Source organism: Schistocerca nitens, chromosome 2, assembly GCF_023898315.1.
Source record: "Schistocerca nitens isolate TAMUIC-IGC-003100 chromosome 2, iqSchNite1.1, whole genome shotgun sequence".
Classification (NCBI taxonomy): Eukaryota; Metazoa; Arthropoda; class Insecta; order Orthoptera; family Acrididae; genus Schistocerca; species Schistocerca nitens.
Window position 1 is genome coordinate 34911429 of NC_064615.1, and position 21105 is coordinate 34932533.

Consider the following 21105-nt stretch of genomic DNA (forward strand, 5'->3'; position numbering starts at 1 on the left):
AGCAAGGGCAGCCATAGGCCCCCAGCTCGGAGTAAGTGATGGGGGATCCTCCAATCCCTCCAGTGGTCGACGAGACCAATGTGCCCTACTTCACAGAGAAGAGCAGAAACCACATTCACAGGTAAAACATAAAACCAGATCAGCTGCTTTGACACCTTCTGCTAGTGCCCAAGGTAGGGCATCAGCAAACTTAAGATACTGTCATAAGGTGACCAAATCAGGGATGTGGACCACAGTCAGAAAGGCATCACACAAGCTGTGGGGTGGATCCTTACATTGTAGGATGTGGTCAAGAGTCAGTCAAGTGAAGCCAACAGAATGGTGCATTCCCTCTGAGAAGCACAAAGGGAAGACTGCCACATGCCTGTGATCCCCTTTATTGGTTGCAGTTTGTTGGGAGAAACCAGAGCACACCAAACCATGTTCAAAGCCGCCAACAACTGATAGCACAGAGTCAATTGAAGGTCTGATTCCAATATCCCCCACCTCCAAAGTCGGCAATCTGTAGGTAACTTTGACAACTAGTCAGCATGTTCATTCCAACATGACCTTCAGTCCAGAGACAGACAACCATCCATCCAACTTACTGGAGGTCAGAGAGGAGATCCTGGATAGTTACAACCAATGACCAATGAGTGAAGAGAGCAGCACTGATTGATAGCCTGAAGATCACTCAAAGAGTCATTGCAATTTAAGAATGTCCCACCGGTGCACGAATTAACGTAACTGAGGGCTTGAGCAGTGGCCACCAATTCTGCAATGAATACATTGCATCCATTTGGCAAGGAGTGTAGTTCAATGCACTTTGCATGTTGTTGTTGTTGTGGTCTTCAGTCCTGAGACTGGTTTGATGCAGCTCTCCATGCTACACTATCCTGTGCAAGCTTCTTCATCTCCCAGTACCTATTTCAACCTACATCCTTCTGAATCTGCTTAGTGTATTCATCTCTTGGTCTCCCTCTACGATTTTTACCCTCCACGCTGCCCTCCAATACTAAATTGGTGATCCCTTGATGCCTCAGAACATGTCCTACCAACCGATCCCTTCTTCTGGTCAAGTTGTGCCACAAACTTCTCTTCTCCCCAATCCTATTCAATACTTCCTCATTAGTTATGTGATCTACCCATCTAATCTTCAGCATTCTTCTGTAGCATCACATTTCGAAAGCTTCTATTCTCTTCTTGTCCAAACTATTTATCGTCCATGGTTCACTTCCATACATGGCTACACTCCATACAAATACTTTCAGAAACGACTTCCTGACACTTAAATCTATACTCGATGTTAACAAATTTCTCTTCTTCAGAAACGCTTTCCTTGCCATTGCCAGTCTACATTTTATATCCTCTCTACTTCGACCATCGTCAGTTATTTTGCTCCCCAAATAGCAAAACTCCTTTACTACTTTAAGTGTCTCATTTCCTAATCTAATTCCCTCAGCATCACTCGACTTAATTCTACTACATTCCATTATCCTCGTTTTGCTTTTGTTGATGTTCATCTTATATCCTCCTTTCAAGACACTATCCATTGCGTTCAACTGCTCTTCCAAGTCCTTTGCTGTCTCTGACAGAATTACAATGTCATCGGCGAACCTCAAAGTTTTTATTTCTTCTCCGTGGATTTTAATACCTACTCCGAATTTTTCATTTTTTTTCCTTCACTGCTTGCTCAATATACAGATTGAATAACATCGGGGAGAGACTACAACCCTGTCTCACTCCCTTCCCAACCACTGCTTCCCTTTCATGTCCCTCAACTCTTATAACTGCCATCTGGTTTCTGTACAAATTGTAAATAGCCTTTCGCTCCCTGTATTTTACCCCTGCCACCTTCATAATTTGAAAGAGAGTATTCCAGTCAACATTGTCAAAAGCTTTCTCTAAGTCTACAAATGCTAGAAACGTAGGTTTGCCCTTCCTTAATCTAGCTTCTAAGATAAGTCGTAGGGTCAGTATTGCCTCACGTGTTCCAACATTTCTACGGAATCCAAACTGACCTTCCCTGAGGTTGGCTTCTACTAGTTTTTCCATTCGTCTGTAAAGAATTCGCGTTAGTATTTTGCAGCGGTGACTTATTAAACTGATAGTTCAGTAATTTTCACATCTGTCAACACCTGCTTTCTTTGGGATTGGAATTATTACATTCTTGTTGAAGTCCGAGGGAATTTCGCCTGTCTCATACATCTTGCTCACCACATGGCAGAGCTTTGTCAGGACTGGCTCTCCCAAGGCTGTCAGTAGTTCCAATGGAATGTTGTCTACTCCGGGGGCCTTGTTTCAACTCAGGTCTTTCAGTGCTCTGTCAAACTCTTCACACAGTATCGTATCTCCCATTTCATCTTCATCTACATCCTCTTCCATTTCCATAATATTGTCCTCAAGTACATCGCCCTTGTATAGACCCTCTATATACTCCTTCCACCTTCCAGCTTTCCCTTCTTTGCTTAGAACTGGGTTCCCATCTGAGCTCTTGATGTTTATACAAGTGGTTCTCTTATCTCCAAAGGTCTCTTTAATTTTCCTGTAGGCAGTATCTATCTTACCTCTAGTAAGATAAGCCTCTACATCCTTACATTTGTCCTCTAGCCATCCCTGCTTAGCCATTGTGCACTTCCTGTCGATTTCATTTTTGAGACATTTGTATTCCTTTTTGCCTGCTTCATTTACTACATTTCTATATTTTCTCCTTTCATCAATTAAATTCAATATTTCTTCTGTTACCCAAGGATTTCTACTAGCCCTCGTCTTTTTACCTACTTGATCCTCTGCTGCCTTCTCTACTTCATCCCTCAAAGCTACCCATTCTTCTTCTACTGTATTTCTTTCCCCCATTCCTGTTAATTGTTCCCTTATGCTCTCCCAGAAACTCTCTACAACCTCTGGTTCTTTCAGTTTATCCAGGTCCCATCTCCTTAAATTCCCACCTTTTTGCAGTTTCTTCAGTTTTAATCTACAGGTCATAACCAACAGATTGTGGTCAGAGTCCACATCTGCTCCTGGAAATGTCTTACAATTTAAAACCTGGTTCCTAAATCTCTGTCTTACCATTATATAATCTATCTGAAACCTGTCAGTATCTCCAGGCTTCTTCCATGTATACAGCCTTCTTTTATGATTCTTGAACCAAGTGTTAGCTATGATTAAGCTGTGCTCTGTGCAAAATTCTACCAGGCGGCTTCCTCTTTAATTTCTTAGCCCCAGTCCATATTCACCTACTATGTTTCCTTCTCTCCCTTTTCCTACTCTCGAATTCCAGTCACCCATGACTATTAAATTTTTGTCTCCCTTCACTAACTGAATAATTTCTTTTATTTCATCATACATTTCTTCAATTTCTTCGTCATCTGCAGAGCTAGTTGGCATATAAACTTGTACTACTGTAGTAGGTGTGGGCTTCGTATCTATCTTGGCCACAATAATGTGTTCACTATGCTGTTTGTAGTAGCTTACCCGTATTCCTATTTTCCTGTTCATTATTAAACCTACTCCTGCATTACCCCTATTTGATTTTGTGTTTATAACCCTGTAGTCACCTGACCAGAAGTCTTGTTCCTCCTGCCACCGAACTTTACTGATTCCCACTATATCTAACTTTAACCTATCCATTTCCCTTTTTAAATTTTCTAACCTACCTGCCCGATTAAGGGATCTGACATTCCACGCTCCAATCCGTAGAACGGCAGTTTTCTTACTCCTGATAACGACATCCTCTTGAGTAGTCCCCGCCCAGAGATCCGAATGGGGGACTATTTTACCTCCGGAATATTTTACCCAAGAGGACGCCATCATCATTTAATCATACAGTAAAGCTGCATGCCCTCGGGAAAAATTATGGCCGTAGTTTCCCCTTGCTTTCAGCCGTTCGCAGTACCAGCACAGCAAGGCCGTTTTGGTTATTGTTACAAGGCCAGATCAGTCAATCATCCAGACTGTTGCCCTTGCAACTACTGAAAAGGCTGTTGCCCCTCTTCAGGAACCACACGTTTGTCTGGCCTCTCAACAGATACCCCTCCGTTGTGGTTGCACCTACGGTACGGCTATCTGTATCGCTGAGGCACGCAAGCCTCCCCACCAACGGCAAGGTCCATGGTTCATGGGGGGGGGGGGGGGGGGGGGGGGGGTTCTTTGCATGTATGTAGTCAAAACTGATTTGTTTGTCGACTGTAGAGTCGTCAGTGTATACAACTCTTGAACCCAGATATTTATCAATGGCAACCTGTGTGAGGATCTTCGACTATCTTACATCTTCAGTGTACCAGATGTCGACTGATTCTAGGCACAATACTTTTTTGCTTCGTATCGCACTGCTCTACTAAAGAAGTATCAACATTCCTCAAAAACGGAATAACAATTTATTATTTCTTCATAAACATAGACAAATACAGACAAGTAGGACTGACCAACCTCGTTCTCACACCAGAAACAATTGGATTTTCTGTTGACATTCTTGTCAGCTCTACGTTCCAGTCTTCGGTGTTCCTTGGGAGCTGCACATGGCCTGGGGTCCCTTTGCTGCTACTTGCAATGACGTCAGGAGCAACCCGACTGCTCTCCGCACTGCAAGGATACACGTCTTGGGGACATATGCAACCACTGCCTGACAAGAGGTGACAGTGTGGGAAGTTGGGGTTCAGAACAGAGACACTGTGCGTGAACTGCTTCTGTGACTGAAGTCCTGGGTCTCTGTCCAGGGAGATGAATGTCCCTACCAGGAAAATGGACAAAGTAGTTCGGATGTTCACGGGAGGAGCTAATGTGTGTCAAATAGTTGAGGAACAGTCGTGCCTGACCTGCAGTGGAGGGATCCAGCCTTCGTGAGTGGGATGTATACCAGACCGGTCCGAAAGACTGCGTTAAGCCGTGAAATTGTAGGGTGGTCTGCATCCCAGCTGGTGTTACTGAGACAGTGAAGAGTGTTAAGACGTGGCCAGCACATTCCCTTAAGTTGGAAAATATGGGGAAGACACATCAACCGGCCATTGAAGACCGGTTCCGAAAAACGGTAAGGCTCTACCACATTGAGCAACTGGTCACTGACAAAGAGTTCTGGTTATGGATGGGCAATACAATGGCAAGAGAAGTGCATAACACATCTTGGTCACTGAAAACCAGAAGCCAAGGGCGAGATTAGGACTGTGCCTTTCGCAAGGCTTCCTGCAGTCTGCGTTCAACAATAACCACAGTGGAGGAGCAATAGTAAAAACAAAAATTGTCAGCAATCAGGGAGGGTGACACTGTAGACCCCACAGCTGCCACTAGACGATTTACCATCACTAGAGAAAAGACACACAAAATAAACAGCCCTGCAGAATCTCATTCTGTTGTATATGGGGGTACTGTGGGAAGCACTGACTCAAACCTGGAAAGTGCGGTATGACAAGAAGTGCTGGACAAAAATTGGGAGTGGGCTCCTGGGACCCCACTCAAGTATGGCAAGGAGGATATGATGAACCTATGTGGTGTCATAAGCCATTTGAAAATCAAAGGCAACAGTGGTAAGGGTGTGGAATCCGGAAAAAGTTGACACAGTAACACACTCCAGGCAGACCAAGTTGTCAGCAGTAGAATGGCCTTGGCAACAACCACCCTCGGATGGAGCTAAAAGACTCCGAGAATCGGTATCAATACAGCTACTGGCCCACCATACAACTGAGCGACTTGCAAAGAACATTACTGAGACTAATCAGGGACAGCTGTCCATCTCATGGGTGTGTTTACCCAGTTTCAGTAATGAGAATGACCACACTTTTTCACCACTGGGATGGGAACTTATCCTCACACCATATTTGGTTGAAAATAATAAGGACATGAGTTGGTAATCCACAGGTAGGTAATTGAGCATTTGACACGGAGTCACGTCCGGGCAAAGGGCTAAGACACTGACGAACTGAATTCCCTCTCACTGAACAGGGCATTGTACGGCTCCACGTGATGTGTAGTCAAAGGTAAGTAAATTCGCTCCACCTACTGTTTGAGGACATGAAATGCAGGCTGAAGTTTCTCAGACACAGAGGCTCGAGAATAATAGACAGCTTCTGGGTCTATACAGACACCACCATTTAGGGAGACATCAGGTACACATGTGATGGGTTGATGTCCATAGAGGCATCAAACCTTTACCCAAACATTTGAGGAGGGGTAAGTGGTCCAATAGTCATTTTATTAGGTGGCAGAGCTTGGCAAGGAGCCATTTAAAGGCAGTGAGGGCTCCATCAATGGATGTTGCTTATGGCATTGGAGAGCTATTTGCTCTAATGGCCACAGTGATTTCTGAAGTCTACCAAGATACCCAAGATACTGACTTCGATCAGGAGGATCCCAAGGAATAGGGAATCACTAAATCTGATGCTGACAGAGTGGCTGCTGTTGTGCACTGGACAGACAGATGCATCAATACTTCCACATGGCAGGATATAAAGAGCAACGTAAGAGCCAAATGTATCCCAGTCAGCGTTGTTGAATGCCCATCTGAGTGTAAACAGTTTTTCATTAATGTCATGCAGAGTAATGATCCAAACCGTGAAGGTGAGATATCTGTGAGCCTGGAGAATAAGGGTGGAAACTTTTTGAAGTTTGTATGGGACCAGATTGATGCTAACTTAGATAAAGGTGCATTCTGAAATAAATTAGCTGTGGTTAGTCAGAATTTGTATCCCAATTGGTGGAATGAAGTTGAAAGAGGATCTAACCAGGAAGCGTAATTTTGATGGCAATGTGTTTTGTGTTCCTTCTGTAACAAGTGATGTTAGTTGCGGCATGGAATCTATCCGCTATGTTCGATCTTTACCTCACAACATGAGTAATCAAAGTAATATTATGATACTTGTAAAGTTGATAAAACTTTGTGAAGACTGTGAATGGAGCATTTGATGAAATTGAAAGTGATCTTTTGCATGAAGTGTCTGACAACAGAGACGATGATTTGGATTTTGAGTGTCCTTACATTAAAATTAAGATTTATCAGTGGGATGGCAACATTTTGATTGATACAGGTAGCCCGATTTGTGGTATATCTGAATAACTTAGTGACAAGGTCAGGTGTTGTAAGAATTTAATGGAAATGCCCATTGTACGTGTAAAGAGATAAGAGGAGCTACAGGTAAGCAAAGCAAATTGGTAAAATCTCAGGTACTTTTAGTATAGAAGACAAGACCTTTAAACATGGATGCCTAGCGATCCCTAGTATGGAAGAAAATATAATTCTTGGTTTGGATTGGATAGTGAAAGTCGAGGCTTGCTTTGCACAGAGTGCTAAAGAATTGCTTATTTTGAAACCTAAAAGTAATACTTGTGTGAGAACTAACTTCTTTATTTTAAACTGTGGGAAAAATTGTAACTATTTGCAAAACATTGTGAACCAAGGTGAGTACAAAATGTTTTGTGACAATATAAATTTTGATGAGACTGAGGATCAGGATTTTGAAAGTGTAGTAGATTCTAAATTGAGGGAAACTAAATCTCTTAATTACCACAAAAGGAACAACTTAGAAATTTGTTATAGGAGTTTAGAAATGTCTTCAGTGAAAGACCAGGGAAAGTGAAAGGCTATCAGGGCATCATGCTTTCCCTTAGAGATCATCAACTTTCTTTCTCAAGCCATATAGTATACCATTTTCAAAAGGAAAGGTGTTGAGAAAGAAATTCAGAAAATGGAAACATGGGGAGTAAGTGAGAAAAGTAGGAGTGCTTACAATAATCCATTGGTTGTGGTAAGTAAGAGAAATGGTGGAGTGAGAATTATTTTGGACATCTTAATAAGTTTCTTATCAGAGAGAATGACCATCCTGAGAACATGGACGAGCTGTTACACAAATTTGATTATGTAAAATTCATGTGTAATTTCGACTTGACTTCTGGATTTCACCAGATTCCACTTGAAATTAATTGTAGAAAGTATACTGCATTTTTGTATGGAATTAAGTGTTTTCAATACTAAATGATGTCATTTGGGCTAAATGTATCTGTAGCTGAATTCATAAGAGCTGGATTCTGTTTTGGGAAGTGAAGCGAGTCCAAAATTAATCATATATGTTGATGACATTCTGGTCACTGAAAGGACATAAGAACAACATTTGGATCCGTTAAGAGATGTGTTTCCAAAAGTGAAATCAGGAGGTAAGGAGGTATGACTTTGAAAATAGGTAAGTGTAAATTTGGTGTGGAAGTAGTAAAATTTTTAGGACATGCGGCCAAGCTTTGAATGCTTCTTGCCTGTGTGAACTCTTGAAGAAGAATACTGTTCGGGATTGGAATCAGGAATCTCAGCATGCTTTTGATGAGATCAAAGGACAGTTGCATCAACGCCAGATATTGTTCAGACTGGATTTGTCTCTTCCTTTTTGTATTATGACATACGGTAGTGATGTTGGTTTGGGTGCTCATTTATTTCAGGAGGTTGAAGTTGAAGATGTTACTGAACATAGATCACGTGCATTTGCTAGTAGAGTATTGCAGAAGATTGAAAAGACATACACTGAGAAAGAACTTTCGGCTATACATTGGGCATTCAACAAGTTTAAGAATTATTTACTAGCTTACAAAGGCATCATCCATACTGATCAGAAAGCATTATGTTATTTCCAGGAATGTAAGCTGTATCATAACAGAATTATTCGTTGGGTCTTGTTTTTACAGCAATTCATTTATGAAATCAGATACATTATGGGTACAGACAATGTAGTTGCTGATGCTTTTGGGAGTGGATCATCTAACAATTTTGGAGAAGGAGAGAAAGAGTTTAAAATTATGTACTCGAGAAGTGTAAAAGAGGAAAAAAAAGAGAGCTTGAAAATTTGTAACGGCATCCACAGGTATCAAAATCATGATTAAAATTGGAAACTGGTTAAGAGCATGTTGGGTAAGAAAGAAGGAGAAAAGTCTGAACAATATTATAAGGTACACAGGAGTATTTTATTCAGGAGACATAAGACTGACTCAGATGATTGGAAACTGTGATGGTTGGAACAATGTATTGATACTTTAATTACTTATACACATGAGAGTTTTGGTCATTGTGGATCAACCAAATGATCACAAAAGATTCAGGAAAACATCTATTTCCATAACACAGGAAGGAGAGTCAAGAAGATTGTCAGCTGTGACAGATGTCAAAGAGTGAAGGTAAGTAAACAAACAAAGTAGAGGTCAAATACAAAACACACTGCCTAATAGTAATCTAGGCCTCGTGTCTGTGGATGTCTATGGACATTTGTCTAAGTCTAAGAATGGATTTTGTTATGTTTTTGTGGTGACTGATGTGTCTCCGAAGTTCATAAAGCTGTTTCCTCTTAAGAAAACTACGTTTGGAAACACTTATTTTTGTAAAGGTGGGTATTCCTAAAACATCTTACAATGGCTTTCAGTACACATCACAAGCTTGGAAAGATTTTGTTGATCATGCAAAAATAAGGCATATTCTAACTTGTGTACCATCCATCGAGTAATCCTGCAGAAAGATATTTGAGAGAAATTGGAAGACTGATTAGAACATATTTTGGTAAGAATCATACCAGTTGCATAGATTATGTCAGTGATTTTGAGGATATAATAACAGCTTACAACATTTTTCAATGGGTGTTTCATCATTTGAAATCATGTTCAATCACAGACCAACTAACTTTATTTCTAAGAATATTGTCCACTATGTAAAATTCCATCACTGCAAGAGAGAGAAGAGTGTGCCATGGAGACGATGAAAAAGCAGGGCGATAGGAGAAAGCAGACACATGATGGTAGAGGCAGATTTTGTAATTTTGAGGTAGATCATTTTGTGTTTGGTGAAAGCCAAGGAGAGAAATCTAAACTGTTGACATCTGAGATAAAGAAATTCTTAATTATTTACATACGATCATTCGAAATTCTTGAAAATCCGCAGCCTAATTCATACAGACTTGTGTATCCTAAATCTAAGATGTTGTTTGGATTATGCAATATCACTGAACTGGAAGCTTATAGACATGATCCATAAGTATCTTTTTTTTTCTTTCTCCATTGTCAGGAATGTAGTATTCAAGATGATGCGATTTCTTAAGTTCTGTTTTATCTATTGACTGAGTCTATGCCACACTATATTTGCAGGTTCAAAGAACATGTAATTCTGTTATGTAATAGATTTGTGCTTTAGATTTTGATACATATATGCCATATGATGACTATTTTGGGTAGATCCTTTTACAATTTTGAAATGTGACAATGTCATTACATATATAGTGATAGATTTCTAATTTTAAAATGCTATTAGTGTTAAATATTATTATTATTATTCTTGTGTACTCTGCAGAAAATGATTTAATTTAATTGTCAGGAACAATTTTGCGTGAAGTCATGGGTGTTGTGGTAAATTGAGGGAAGACTCGTTTTATTCATTTGTACTGTAAATATTACGAATAGTATCTTGCAACTTCACACATGCAAACCAAACACATGTGTATGTTAAACACAGAATTCTTATGTCAGTACACTGTGGACTATGGTCCATACCTCATGTTGTAGGTATTTGTCGGATGCTGTGTCAGTGCAGTCCAACTTGTCTTGCTTGTGTACATAATGTCTTTTAATCTGCTAATTGCTAAGTTAATGTTAGTTTGAGATATCTTTAGTATACATGTGTGTAATACCTTACTGATTTTTTTTATTGCATTTAACTCTGTTTATTAATGTACCATGTGTGTGAACATTTTTGTAATCCATTCTGACATAAACCCCGAACACTAATTTTTTCAATATAAGATATGCAAAACATATGCCATGTGATGACAGGGTGGTATTGAATAGCACACTTAGTACATTAAACAATGTATCAGGATTCGACACGAAAGCTAGACAGGAAGTTACCTATCCACTGGAGTGTGTGATGGGAAATCTAGGGAAAAATCTAAAACATGTGGGTGGATCCATTCCCACACTCCTGTAAGGCTGCACCCTCATTGGTCCCGTTGAATTTCAAGACGTCATAGGTGCTAGGCAATGTACACAAGCATTTGTCAACTACATCAGTCTTGTGACTGAAATTTGTAAATTGTTAGCCAAGAAATTGTTCTATATGCAAAATTCTTATATCTAATGAATTTCAAGGAACTATTTGTTTAGAAAAGAAGTCACTGCTATGGACAGTGTTATTCCATATACATGTATATTATTTCAAGTAGGGGTTAACTTCCGAATACAGTACCTAACTTTAAATCTTGTTTGACTTGAGTATAATGCTGTGAAAGGTTGATGTAATATGACTGATGATTTGTTATGTTCAACACAGAAATGTGAAAACTTAAAAAGTTCAGGAGTACATTCTATGAACCACGCTCTAAATAATTATCAAAATCTGATAAAATTAGGCGCTGTTAGATTATTAGTTATACATTTCAATGAATTTTCTTGTCTCAACATTCAATACGTTTTTTAATCAATTGTAAATGAATCTTCTAGGTTTCTATGTACACTGGTTAGTTTGTATGAACAATTAGCAAATAGTGTGGGAGACATTTATGTTTGTGATCATGAATTGTGTATAGACTGTATAACAAGATGTATACATTTCTGACTCCATACACTGATTTTTGTCCTCATGCTACTCAATTATGTCATCATTCCATGTATTTATCCTATGTACTGCATTATTGTATCTCATTGTGTTCAAACCCATGCTTAAATCTGTTTTGGGTACCCCTGGTCATCGGGACTGTGTGCGTGTACTCAAGGAGAGTGAGCAACTACTGATTGAGGCTAGATGCTTCCTCTTATTATTCTTTACATATGATTGAACTTACTGATACATGATTATGAACATTATTCATTTTGCTGTGTTTAGACATTTCTGCTGGCGTGTACCCGATGTGGTTTAGATTCATGGGTCGATCTCCACATCGTAAACATAGGCCCTAATATTTTTTCATTATTTTCTCTTTTCATGAGTCAACATATCCTTACATACTCTCGTTCTTGTGGCTGACTGATTTTGTGCTATACGTCTACTTGTGACTGAGTGTATTCTTCTGGTCAGTACTCGTATTTGAGTTTTTCGAGTCGGCTCACTCATCGTACTCTTAGGCTCTGAATTTTTTTCTTCTCTATTGGTGATTTTGAAGGTGTGACTATATATGTAAACTTGCAATTTGTAATTCTAGTACTTAACATTGTCTCTGCACTTATTTCTATAGTTTAGTGCTGTAATGTTGTAGTTTTGTCTTTGTATCATTTGTTTTTGGACAGAATGTTTCACAGATATGAAAATTTGAATGTCATGTCCTCATATATGTATAGATTATGACTTGTATAGTAGATATTTTCTTACTTTTTCTATAATATTTTACGTATCAGATACTCCTATACATCTGAATTCTACTTTATGATGGTACTTGTGGTATGTTCATTTACATTAGGTTGTTATGGTAACATTTTTCTATAGTACTTTATTATTCATTTTTACATGACATTAACAGACACTTAAACCTTATTCATTGCAATACTGAAAGAGACTTAAAGATTACACTAGATTAGACCATTCTGTATGAAGCTATGTTAGAGCAACTTAATGTCAGTTTTGTCTGTAATTTTGGAAATTGTTACCATATGTTAATTTTTCCATTTCAGGTTTCACACTTATTTGGACTATAGACAAATTGTAAAGAAGAGCTCTGTCTGTTGTAATCAGAAATTTATCATATGCTATATATTTCCGTGTATACCTTTTGCAGTACTTCATAAACCAACCTATACTTATGTTCATAGGGAAATGATGATCATACAACCTAAAATTTTCTTGTAATTTCAGAATTTAACTTTGACAATCTGTATTCTATATTTTGGCATAATTTCGTACACCATTTGGCAAACCTTATAGTAGGTCACAAAATACTGTGAACACACTGTTTCCATATTATGTGAAGGGGATGTTGTAAGGGGACATCCTCCTCTAGCATTACTTTTCCTCAACAGCAGTTACCAATACCAATATTATTTTTCATATTCTGGGCAGATCAATATTATCTCACTTGCTTTTCTGAAAACTTTCGTATAAATTTATACGTAGTATGTTATATTTCAAGCTAATTTTTTTTTAGAGAAAGTGTTGCTTTGTGGAATGTTTTAGTTTCGATGTTATAATCAATAAGTACTAGTTCTGATGTATAGTTAAACTTATTTTTTTAGAAACATTTGAAATTACAAATTATTGACACACTTAAAATTTTATTATTAATTGTGCAACAATGTAGTGTTTACTATGTTTATTTCTGGATTCATTTATGAAATAATAATCAAAATTATTAGGAATTCATTTGTTAAGAAAAACTGTAAATCCTTTGGAATATTGTTATTTCTGCAGAGTGGGAGAGTGGTAACCATGTGTCTGACGTGATCAGATTTATTTTTGCATTTTTGTGTGAACACTGTAATTTCGGCTTCATTAACGTGAAAAATCAAAATACTGTATGATATACTAATATGTGAGAAAATATATCTACGTAAAAAAATGCTGCAACAATAATGTTAAAATTTATTTAGTTCAATCCAAACATGAGGACCAGATGTGACATTTTCAGCCTCAAGATTCAGACCCCTAGACAAGAAGAACTGGAGCCATCTCAACATGACAAGCTAAGTAAACTAGAATGATTATTGGAATCTTTGCTCCTCTCAAGTCTTCAGTCTTCATAAAAGACATTGTGTAATGTGGACTATAGATGGAAGTAGGGAGTAGGGCATAGATTACAGGCCCCTGGGGGGAGGGGGCAGTGCGGTGCATCTCAAGATGGGAAGGAAGAGGAACAAGTGTTGAGGAGATGTTTTCCAACGCCCTCTGTTGCACTCACACCACTCTTCTATTTTTCTACTCCATGCCATGTTGTTCACAATAACCTTTATAGATTTTCTCATGTCAAAATTACTCCAAATTTTATTAACACAGCAAAACAGGAAGTTCTTGATAAAATATAAATATTTAAGGAGTACAGATAACAAATCATTGAATACTTGACTATGGTACCAGTGAGCTCACTCTGGTTGCAGTCATGGTGTGTTTATTTAGGTAATTAACTGTTTATCTATCCACAAATTATTTTATTAAATTGAGAATATCAAGCAGAGCCTCACAGCACATCTACAGAATGATAAAGATAATATTGTTAGCAATCGACACAAACTTGAGAGTAACAGATACATTCACGAAACAAAAATAGGATGAAAAATGAACTGCTCTACCCACTACTGAAATTAATTTATGCACAGAAAAAGATGAAATACGTAACTACAAAGTCTGACAATCTACGCATGAAAGCAAAATAACTGCCAGATAGCAACAGTGTTTTCAAGTGCAGGCTAAAGTTGTTTTTTCTTAAAACTCCTTCTGTGGCATAGAGGAATTCTTAAATGGAAATGAGTCAATAACAAACCTGGAATAAACATCGTCCACATAATCCCAAAAGTAGCAAGAGCTGGTAAAGTGAGAGCTCTTGCATAATCAGCTTGATTGAGCTCTGTTAGATGACTATCAACTTGGATTTTGTGAAGGTAAGCCATAAGAAAACAGTTCTGACAATGGGACTGATAATGGAAGAAAGATTTTATAAAAATCAAGACACATTCGTAGGATTCGCAGGAAAATCAAGACACATTGTTCAAGTTAGAAATGACATTCGACAATGTGAAATGGTGCAAGATGTCAAAATTCTGAGAAAAATAGAAGTAAGCTACAGGGAAAGGCAGATACTGTACAACGCATAAGAACCAAGAGGGAACAATAAGAATGGATTAACAATGATGAAGTATTCAGATTAAAAAGAGTGTACAACAAGGATGTAGTCTTTTGCCCCTACATATACATCGACATAGCAATAAAGGGGGAAAAACCTCTCTCACCTGTTCACCTCCTGTCCCACCTTGGTCTACCACTACCCACCACCTCTACAACAACCTCCAAATCTCTCCCACCCCTCTCATACTTGATAAACCCTGCCCCACAGAACTACTACATTTACCCCACACTCAAAAGCTCCCTCTCACTACCATACAGAATCCAAAACCTTTCCTTCAAAAGCCTTAACCCCTCCCAAGTATCGGTCCTTTACAAAGGCCTCAACTTCTGCCCCACCCCCAAATTCAATCATGCAGGTCTTGTTGAAGACTCTCTCCTTCTCCCTGTTCCTACACCCTGGCAATCAGATTCAACTAAACACCAATGCTGAACCCTGCCTGACTTGGTTCACTCCTCCATCTAACCCTGACCCATTCTCAACGCACCCAAATCACTCCCTGTTAACTTTCTGGAATTTCATAACTTTGGACCTTGTCTCACCATCATCCCCCAAATCCCTCCACATGCAAACTAACCTTACAACCACAGAAAGAACCACAATCCACTACCTAAAAACTGATCCCGATTTTATAATCCTACCTACTGACAAAGGCTCGACCACTTTTTTGAACCACGAGAATTACCTGGGACAAGGACTCTGCCCAGTGTCAGATTCATCCACCCACAAAACCCTGCCATAGTGACCCCATTCCAGAAATCCGCCAGGATCATTAGTCTCTCCACAGATTCTTAGGCCCATCCTACAACCTCTCCCCAGATTCTCTCTCTCTCTCTCTCTCTCTCTCTCTCTCTCTCTCTCTTCCCCCCCCCCCTCCCCCCCCCTCTATCCCTCACCTCTACCAATCCCCGCACTTCTACCTTCTACATGCTTCCTAAAGTCCATAAACCCAATCACCCAGGGTGACCCATTGTTGCCGGTTACTGTGCCCCCACTGAGAGAACCTCTGCTCTCTTGTACCAACATCTTCAGCCTATTACCCGTAACCTACATTCCCACACAAAGGATACAAACCATTTTCTCAACTAACTCTCCACAGTTCCTTTTCCTTTACCACAGGGTGCCACCTTCCTTTACACTAACATACCTAATGCCCATAGCGTAGCCACAATCAAACACAATCTTTCCCAATGACTGACCATTTCCAAAACTACAACCTCCTTCCTGGTGACCATGACTGATTATATTCTCACTCACAATTACTCCCCTTTTGAAGGCACCACCCTTAAACAAATCTGAGATACAGCAATGGTCACCCACATGGCACCATCCTATGCCAAACTATTCATGGGGCCATCTACAGGAAACCTTTCTAACCACCCAGAATCCCAAACCATTCACATGGTTGAGATTCACTGATGATATCTTCATGAAATGGATTGAGGGTGAGGACACACTACCCTATTCACATTCCTTCAGAACATCATCTCCCCATTCGCTTCACCTGGTCCTTCTCAACCCAGAAGCCACCTTCCTCAATGTTGAACTCCACCTCAAAGACGGCTACATTAGTACCTTCCCATATCAAACCCACCAACCACCAGCAACACCTCCACTTTGACAGCTTCCACCCATTCCACACCAAGAAGCCTAACCACCCATGGCCATCACATCTGCAGTGATGAGCAGCCCCCTCTAAATATACCAAGGGTCTCACTGAGGCCTTCACAAATGGTAATTACCCTCCCAACCTTGTACATAAACAGATCTCCCACACCTTATCTCTCCAGTCACCCCCCCCCCCCCCCCCCACCTCCCCAAGACCCAAAGTTTGGCTGCAAAGCATCCCCCTTGTGTCTCAGTACCACCCAGGACTGGAGCAATTCACATTCTCTGCCAGGGTTTTGACTACCTCTCTTTGTGTCATGAAATGAGGAAATGAGGAATGTCCTACCCACTATCCTTCCCACCTCTCCCACAGTGGTAACTGGCCACCCACCAAAACTACACAATATCCTCCACCATTCCTACATAAGCCCTGCTCCCAACCTCTTGCCTCATGGCTCATATCCTGTAATAGACTTAGATGCAAGACCTGTCCCATATAACCTCCCACCACCACTTACTACCGTCCAGTCACAGGCGTCAGCGATCCTACCAAAGGCACGACTGCCCGTGAAACCAGTCATGTGAACTAAAAGCTAAGCTGCAACCACTGTGATGCGATCTATGTGGGCATGACTACAAACAAGCTGTCTATCAGCACAGATAGCCACCAACAAACTGTGTCCGAGAGACAGCTGGACCGCCCAGTTGCTAAGCACAGCTACCAGCACAGTGTTCTTCACTGTGTGCCATTTGGACCCTTCCTACCAACACCAGCTTTTCTGAATTGCATTAAGTGGGAACTCTCCCTGCAATATATATCCTATGTTCCCGTAAACCTCTTGGCCTCAGACTTTGTTATTCATTGTCCATCACCCACCTATCCCCTTCCCTGATCCCACTCCACCACTATGCAATCCTCTAACCCATCAACGAACCCAAAGTATTTTTACTTCTCTCCTTTTCCGCTGCCCCCCCCCACCTCCCCCTCCCTTACCCCGCACCCCATGGCCCTGCCCACTGTCTAACCACCCAACTGCACCTAGCTGACCTATCCCCCTCCACCTTGCCCCTGTATGCTCCCACAAGCAGCATTTTAGTGTCCCCCATCCTACCCAGCTATCCTACACCCTCTGCCCACCATAGACTCACCCTTATCCCCACCACCCAGATTGCTTCTCCAATCATGCGCAACTCTCTGCAGTCTGGCATCGACACCCAGAGACAGTGGTTGTGGTTTCTTTGTGTGTGTGTGTGTGTGTGTGTGTGTGTGTGTGTGTGTGTGTTACTTGTTTGACAGTCATTTTGTTGTGCCGATCTACGATTCAACGTCTCCACTATCCTTTCCATAATACTGTCATTATTCCATCCTGGAGTTTCCATTGTTCAAAATGAAAGTGGGATTTAAAATACATGGTAAAAGGATATCAATGATAAGATTCCCTGATGACACTGCCGTCCTTAGTAAAAGTGGATAGGAATTACAGGACCTGTTCAATGGAGTGAACAACCTAATGAGTACAGAACATGAACTGAGAATAAACTGTAGAAAGACGAGAGTACTGAGGAGTATCAGAAATGAGATTAGTGGTAAACTTAACATAAAATGTCAAGGAATTCTGAAATCATGGAAGCATAACAATACACGGCAGACAAAGCAATGCGAACCTAAAAAGCAGATAAGCACAGGCAAAAGGGCATTCCTGATCAAAAGAAGTCTGCTAGTATCAAACACCTGCCATAATTTGAGGAAGAAATTTCTGAGAAGGTGTGTTTGAAGTACAGCACTGCTTGGTAGTGAATCATGGACAGTGAGAAAATCAGGAAAGAAGAAAATCGAAACATGTAAGATGTGGTGCCTTAGAAGGATGTTGAAAATTAGGCAGAGGATAAGATATGGAATGAGGTGGTTCTCCACAGAGTGGCAAATAAAGGAACATATGGGAAATACTAGCCAGAAGAGGGAGAGCATAATGAAACGTGTGAATGCTCCACCTACTTTTGAATGTGCCCTGTTGTTACCAACAAATCCTTGAGGGAGTATGTACTCTCAAACAGCAAACTTCTCATCCACAATGCTTGAACAATAGTGATGAAAAGTACCTTACCAAAAATTGTGCAATCACTGAGTACCTGCTCACCAGCATCCATAAGTCATTTAAACATCCCATTTTCTGAGAAATTTTACTATCTCATAACCATAATACTTTCATTAAATCACTTCAACATTCATTGCACATTCCGCAGCTATCTAAAGTTACCATCATAATACAAAGCTACCACAATAACCGAGTAGGACCTATCTGTTTGTTTATTCGATGCAAAATAACAAATTTTGGTCACCTTATGGTTGGTTCGTTGGTTTAAAAGAGGGGGAAAGGGACCGAACTACGAGGTCATCGGTCCCTTGTTCCTAATAAAACAATGCCTCAAGTGTGAGAATAAAACAGACAAGACATATAACACAAAAAAAGAAGACCACAAGAATGAAGGAAAGGCAATGAACCCTAAAAGGAACAAAAGAGGAGAAGAAAACAACAGAGAGATGCAAGAAACAGTTAGAAGAGAGTTAAACAAGGAAGCAGATTATAGTGGCTCATTGACCACAGAAATGAAAAGGAAAAGCCAGCCACTCTGCAACACAATAAAACCTCCACCCTAAAAGCACTAGGGTGGAGGACATAGAGGGACAAAGGACATGCACTAAAACTCATTTGGTCATCTTACGTGTAAGAGCTCTGGTAATCACAATTATTTAAGTTATGCTAAAATGGAGAGAAAGAGAGTTGTGCTGTCATTTTTATATCAAAACTATAAAAATGGCAGCACTGTGACAATGAAAGATTTCCAATATCAATATAACCCACACTGAAGAGGCAATGACAATATTAAATGCAAATAACAATAATCAAATCTAGCCTAGCTTATTGCAGCAAGTTTCATATAAAATTTATTTTTTATGGTATTATCACACAGAAATGAAGATGAAAACTAAAACCCTGTAACATGACTTAGATAAACAAAGCTTTTTTATTTAAATATTTTTATAGAACCTGGAAAAATTGGAGAATAAAGATATTGACATCAACAGCATTTACATAGTGCTTTGCACTTCAACATCAAACTTACCTTATCTTTTAGTTTTGATAATTGTTTCTGCATGGTATATGCCAAATTTATCATCATCGCACATGGTACTGCTGAATCTGTGGCTCCCAAAAATTCTCCTTCACGAAAATATTTTGAATCATAATGGCATGCTAAAGTCAAGAAACTGTGAGCACTCGGATTCAATCTTGCGATTACATTTTCAAATGTAAGAGAGCCAAATACAGGTGTATTTGCTTTGAACTTATCAGTTTCTACATCCCAGCCTAGTTTTGTCATAGTCTGCACTAAAAACTGAAAAAGACACTCATTACTCATCAAATCTGTGAATAGGACCATATTACAGATTACATAGATTGAATCTACAAATTACAGCAAGCACTTAAAGACTATTAGGTACCTGCAAATGTGGATGAGCACAACCAAAGCATTTTTAACAGTGAAACACTGACAGTCATTACTTGAAACATAGGCAACCAGCCTCTGGCTGCTTTCAGTATTTCATCAATTAATTTAATCCACAGCCATGGAGTTCAGTCACCATTATCATCGCTAAATTAAGTATTTTTTGTTTACTTCTTTTTTATGAATCAGTTTTGATACAAGAACAGTTAAATGGCCAGCACTTTAGAGCACTATTGCTAGATTATTAATAAATGCTGAATTTAAATTTAACAAAGATGGTGCTGCTGCCTGCTGGATTGAGATGGACAATCTTTGGCAGTATTCCCTCCTGGCAGTGTAATAACTACTCCCAACCATAATAATCTCTACTTCTGATGCCAGTGATCTTTCCACAAATATCTATACCTTTTTCCATTCCCTGCCTCAACTTTTTAGTCATGCATAATTACACTATCAAAGCCCACACAGTATTTGTGACATTTAAAATTTTTTCCAGGGTACTGATTAACCTAGACCTTATTTAATTGCCTCGGCTCCTTTTGCAAAATCCAATAACTCTGAAAATAACTTCCTGCATCCCATGTCTGAGAATGAGGCCCTTGCTCTTCTACAGTTTGAATAGCAGCTGCAACATCATCTGAGGATGCTACCCAGATATTAGTCCCAACTCTGAGAGCCCAAGAACCCATTATTGTCTTTCGTCTCCCACAACTTCTAACCAGTTTCTTCCAGTTCCACCATCATTGACTTACTCTGTCTCCAACAACCTCAAGAACCCATCTTCAGTCCCAACATAACAAACTATATGTGAACACTCTACGTTTCACACATTATCTTCAACCTATCTACAAAAAACCTGACTCCCCTGGAATAACCATTGATATATTCGCTTCTATGTACTTTCACTCATCTGAACAAAGAGTTCTTTTGCTCTCTTCCACTGCTTTTTATGACATATCAGGACTTCAATTAAATCACACAATACAATTTTGAAGAAAGCATATTGCATAAAAATGGAAAGAGCTGAGCAAAAGAGAAGTGCATCAGACATACTACGTAGGATTCTAATGCGTCATCTTCCTACAACATTAAAATTCCTTGACCCATAAGCCACGACAGCTCCAAACATCAAATCTTTGGTATGATGCAGCCATAACATGGCAGTTTTATGGGGGTTTCTGAATTGTGGTTCTCTTAGATACCAGAATATGCATGTCCTGCACTACCTCATTTATGG

The 21105-nt window shown here is 39.7% G+C and overlaps 1 protein-coding gene across 2 annotated transcripts in view; it reads right to left on the reverse strand.

Annotated features, from left to right (window-relative positions):
- Positions 1 to 21105, reverse strand: part of LOC126235700 (glutaminyl-peptide cyclotransferase-like) — a 93849-nt gene that overhangs the window by 34960 nt on the left and 37784 nt on the right. For both annotated transcript variants that reach the window (XM_049944455.1, XM_049944454.1), the window contains exon 3: positions 19485 to 19757. In XM_049944455.1, the coding sequence (XP_049800412.1) occupies positions 19485 to 19757 (273 nt within the window). The remainder of the gene's footprint in view (positions 1 to 19484; positions 19758 to 21105) is intronic.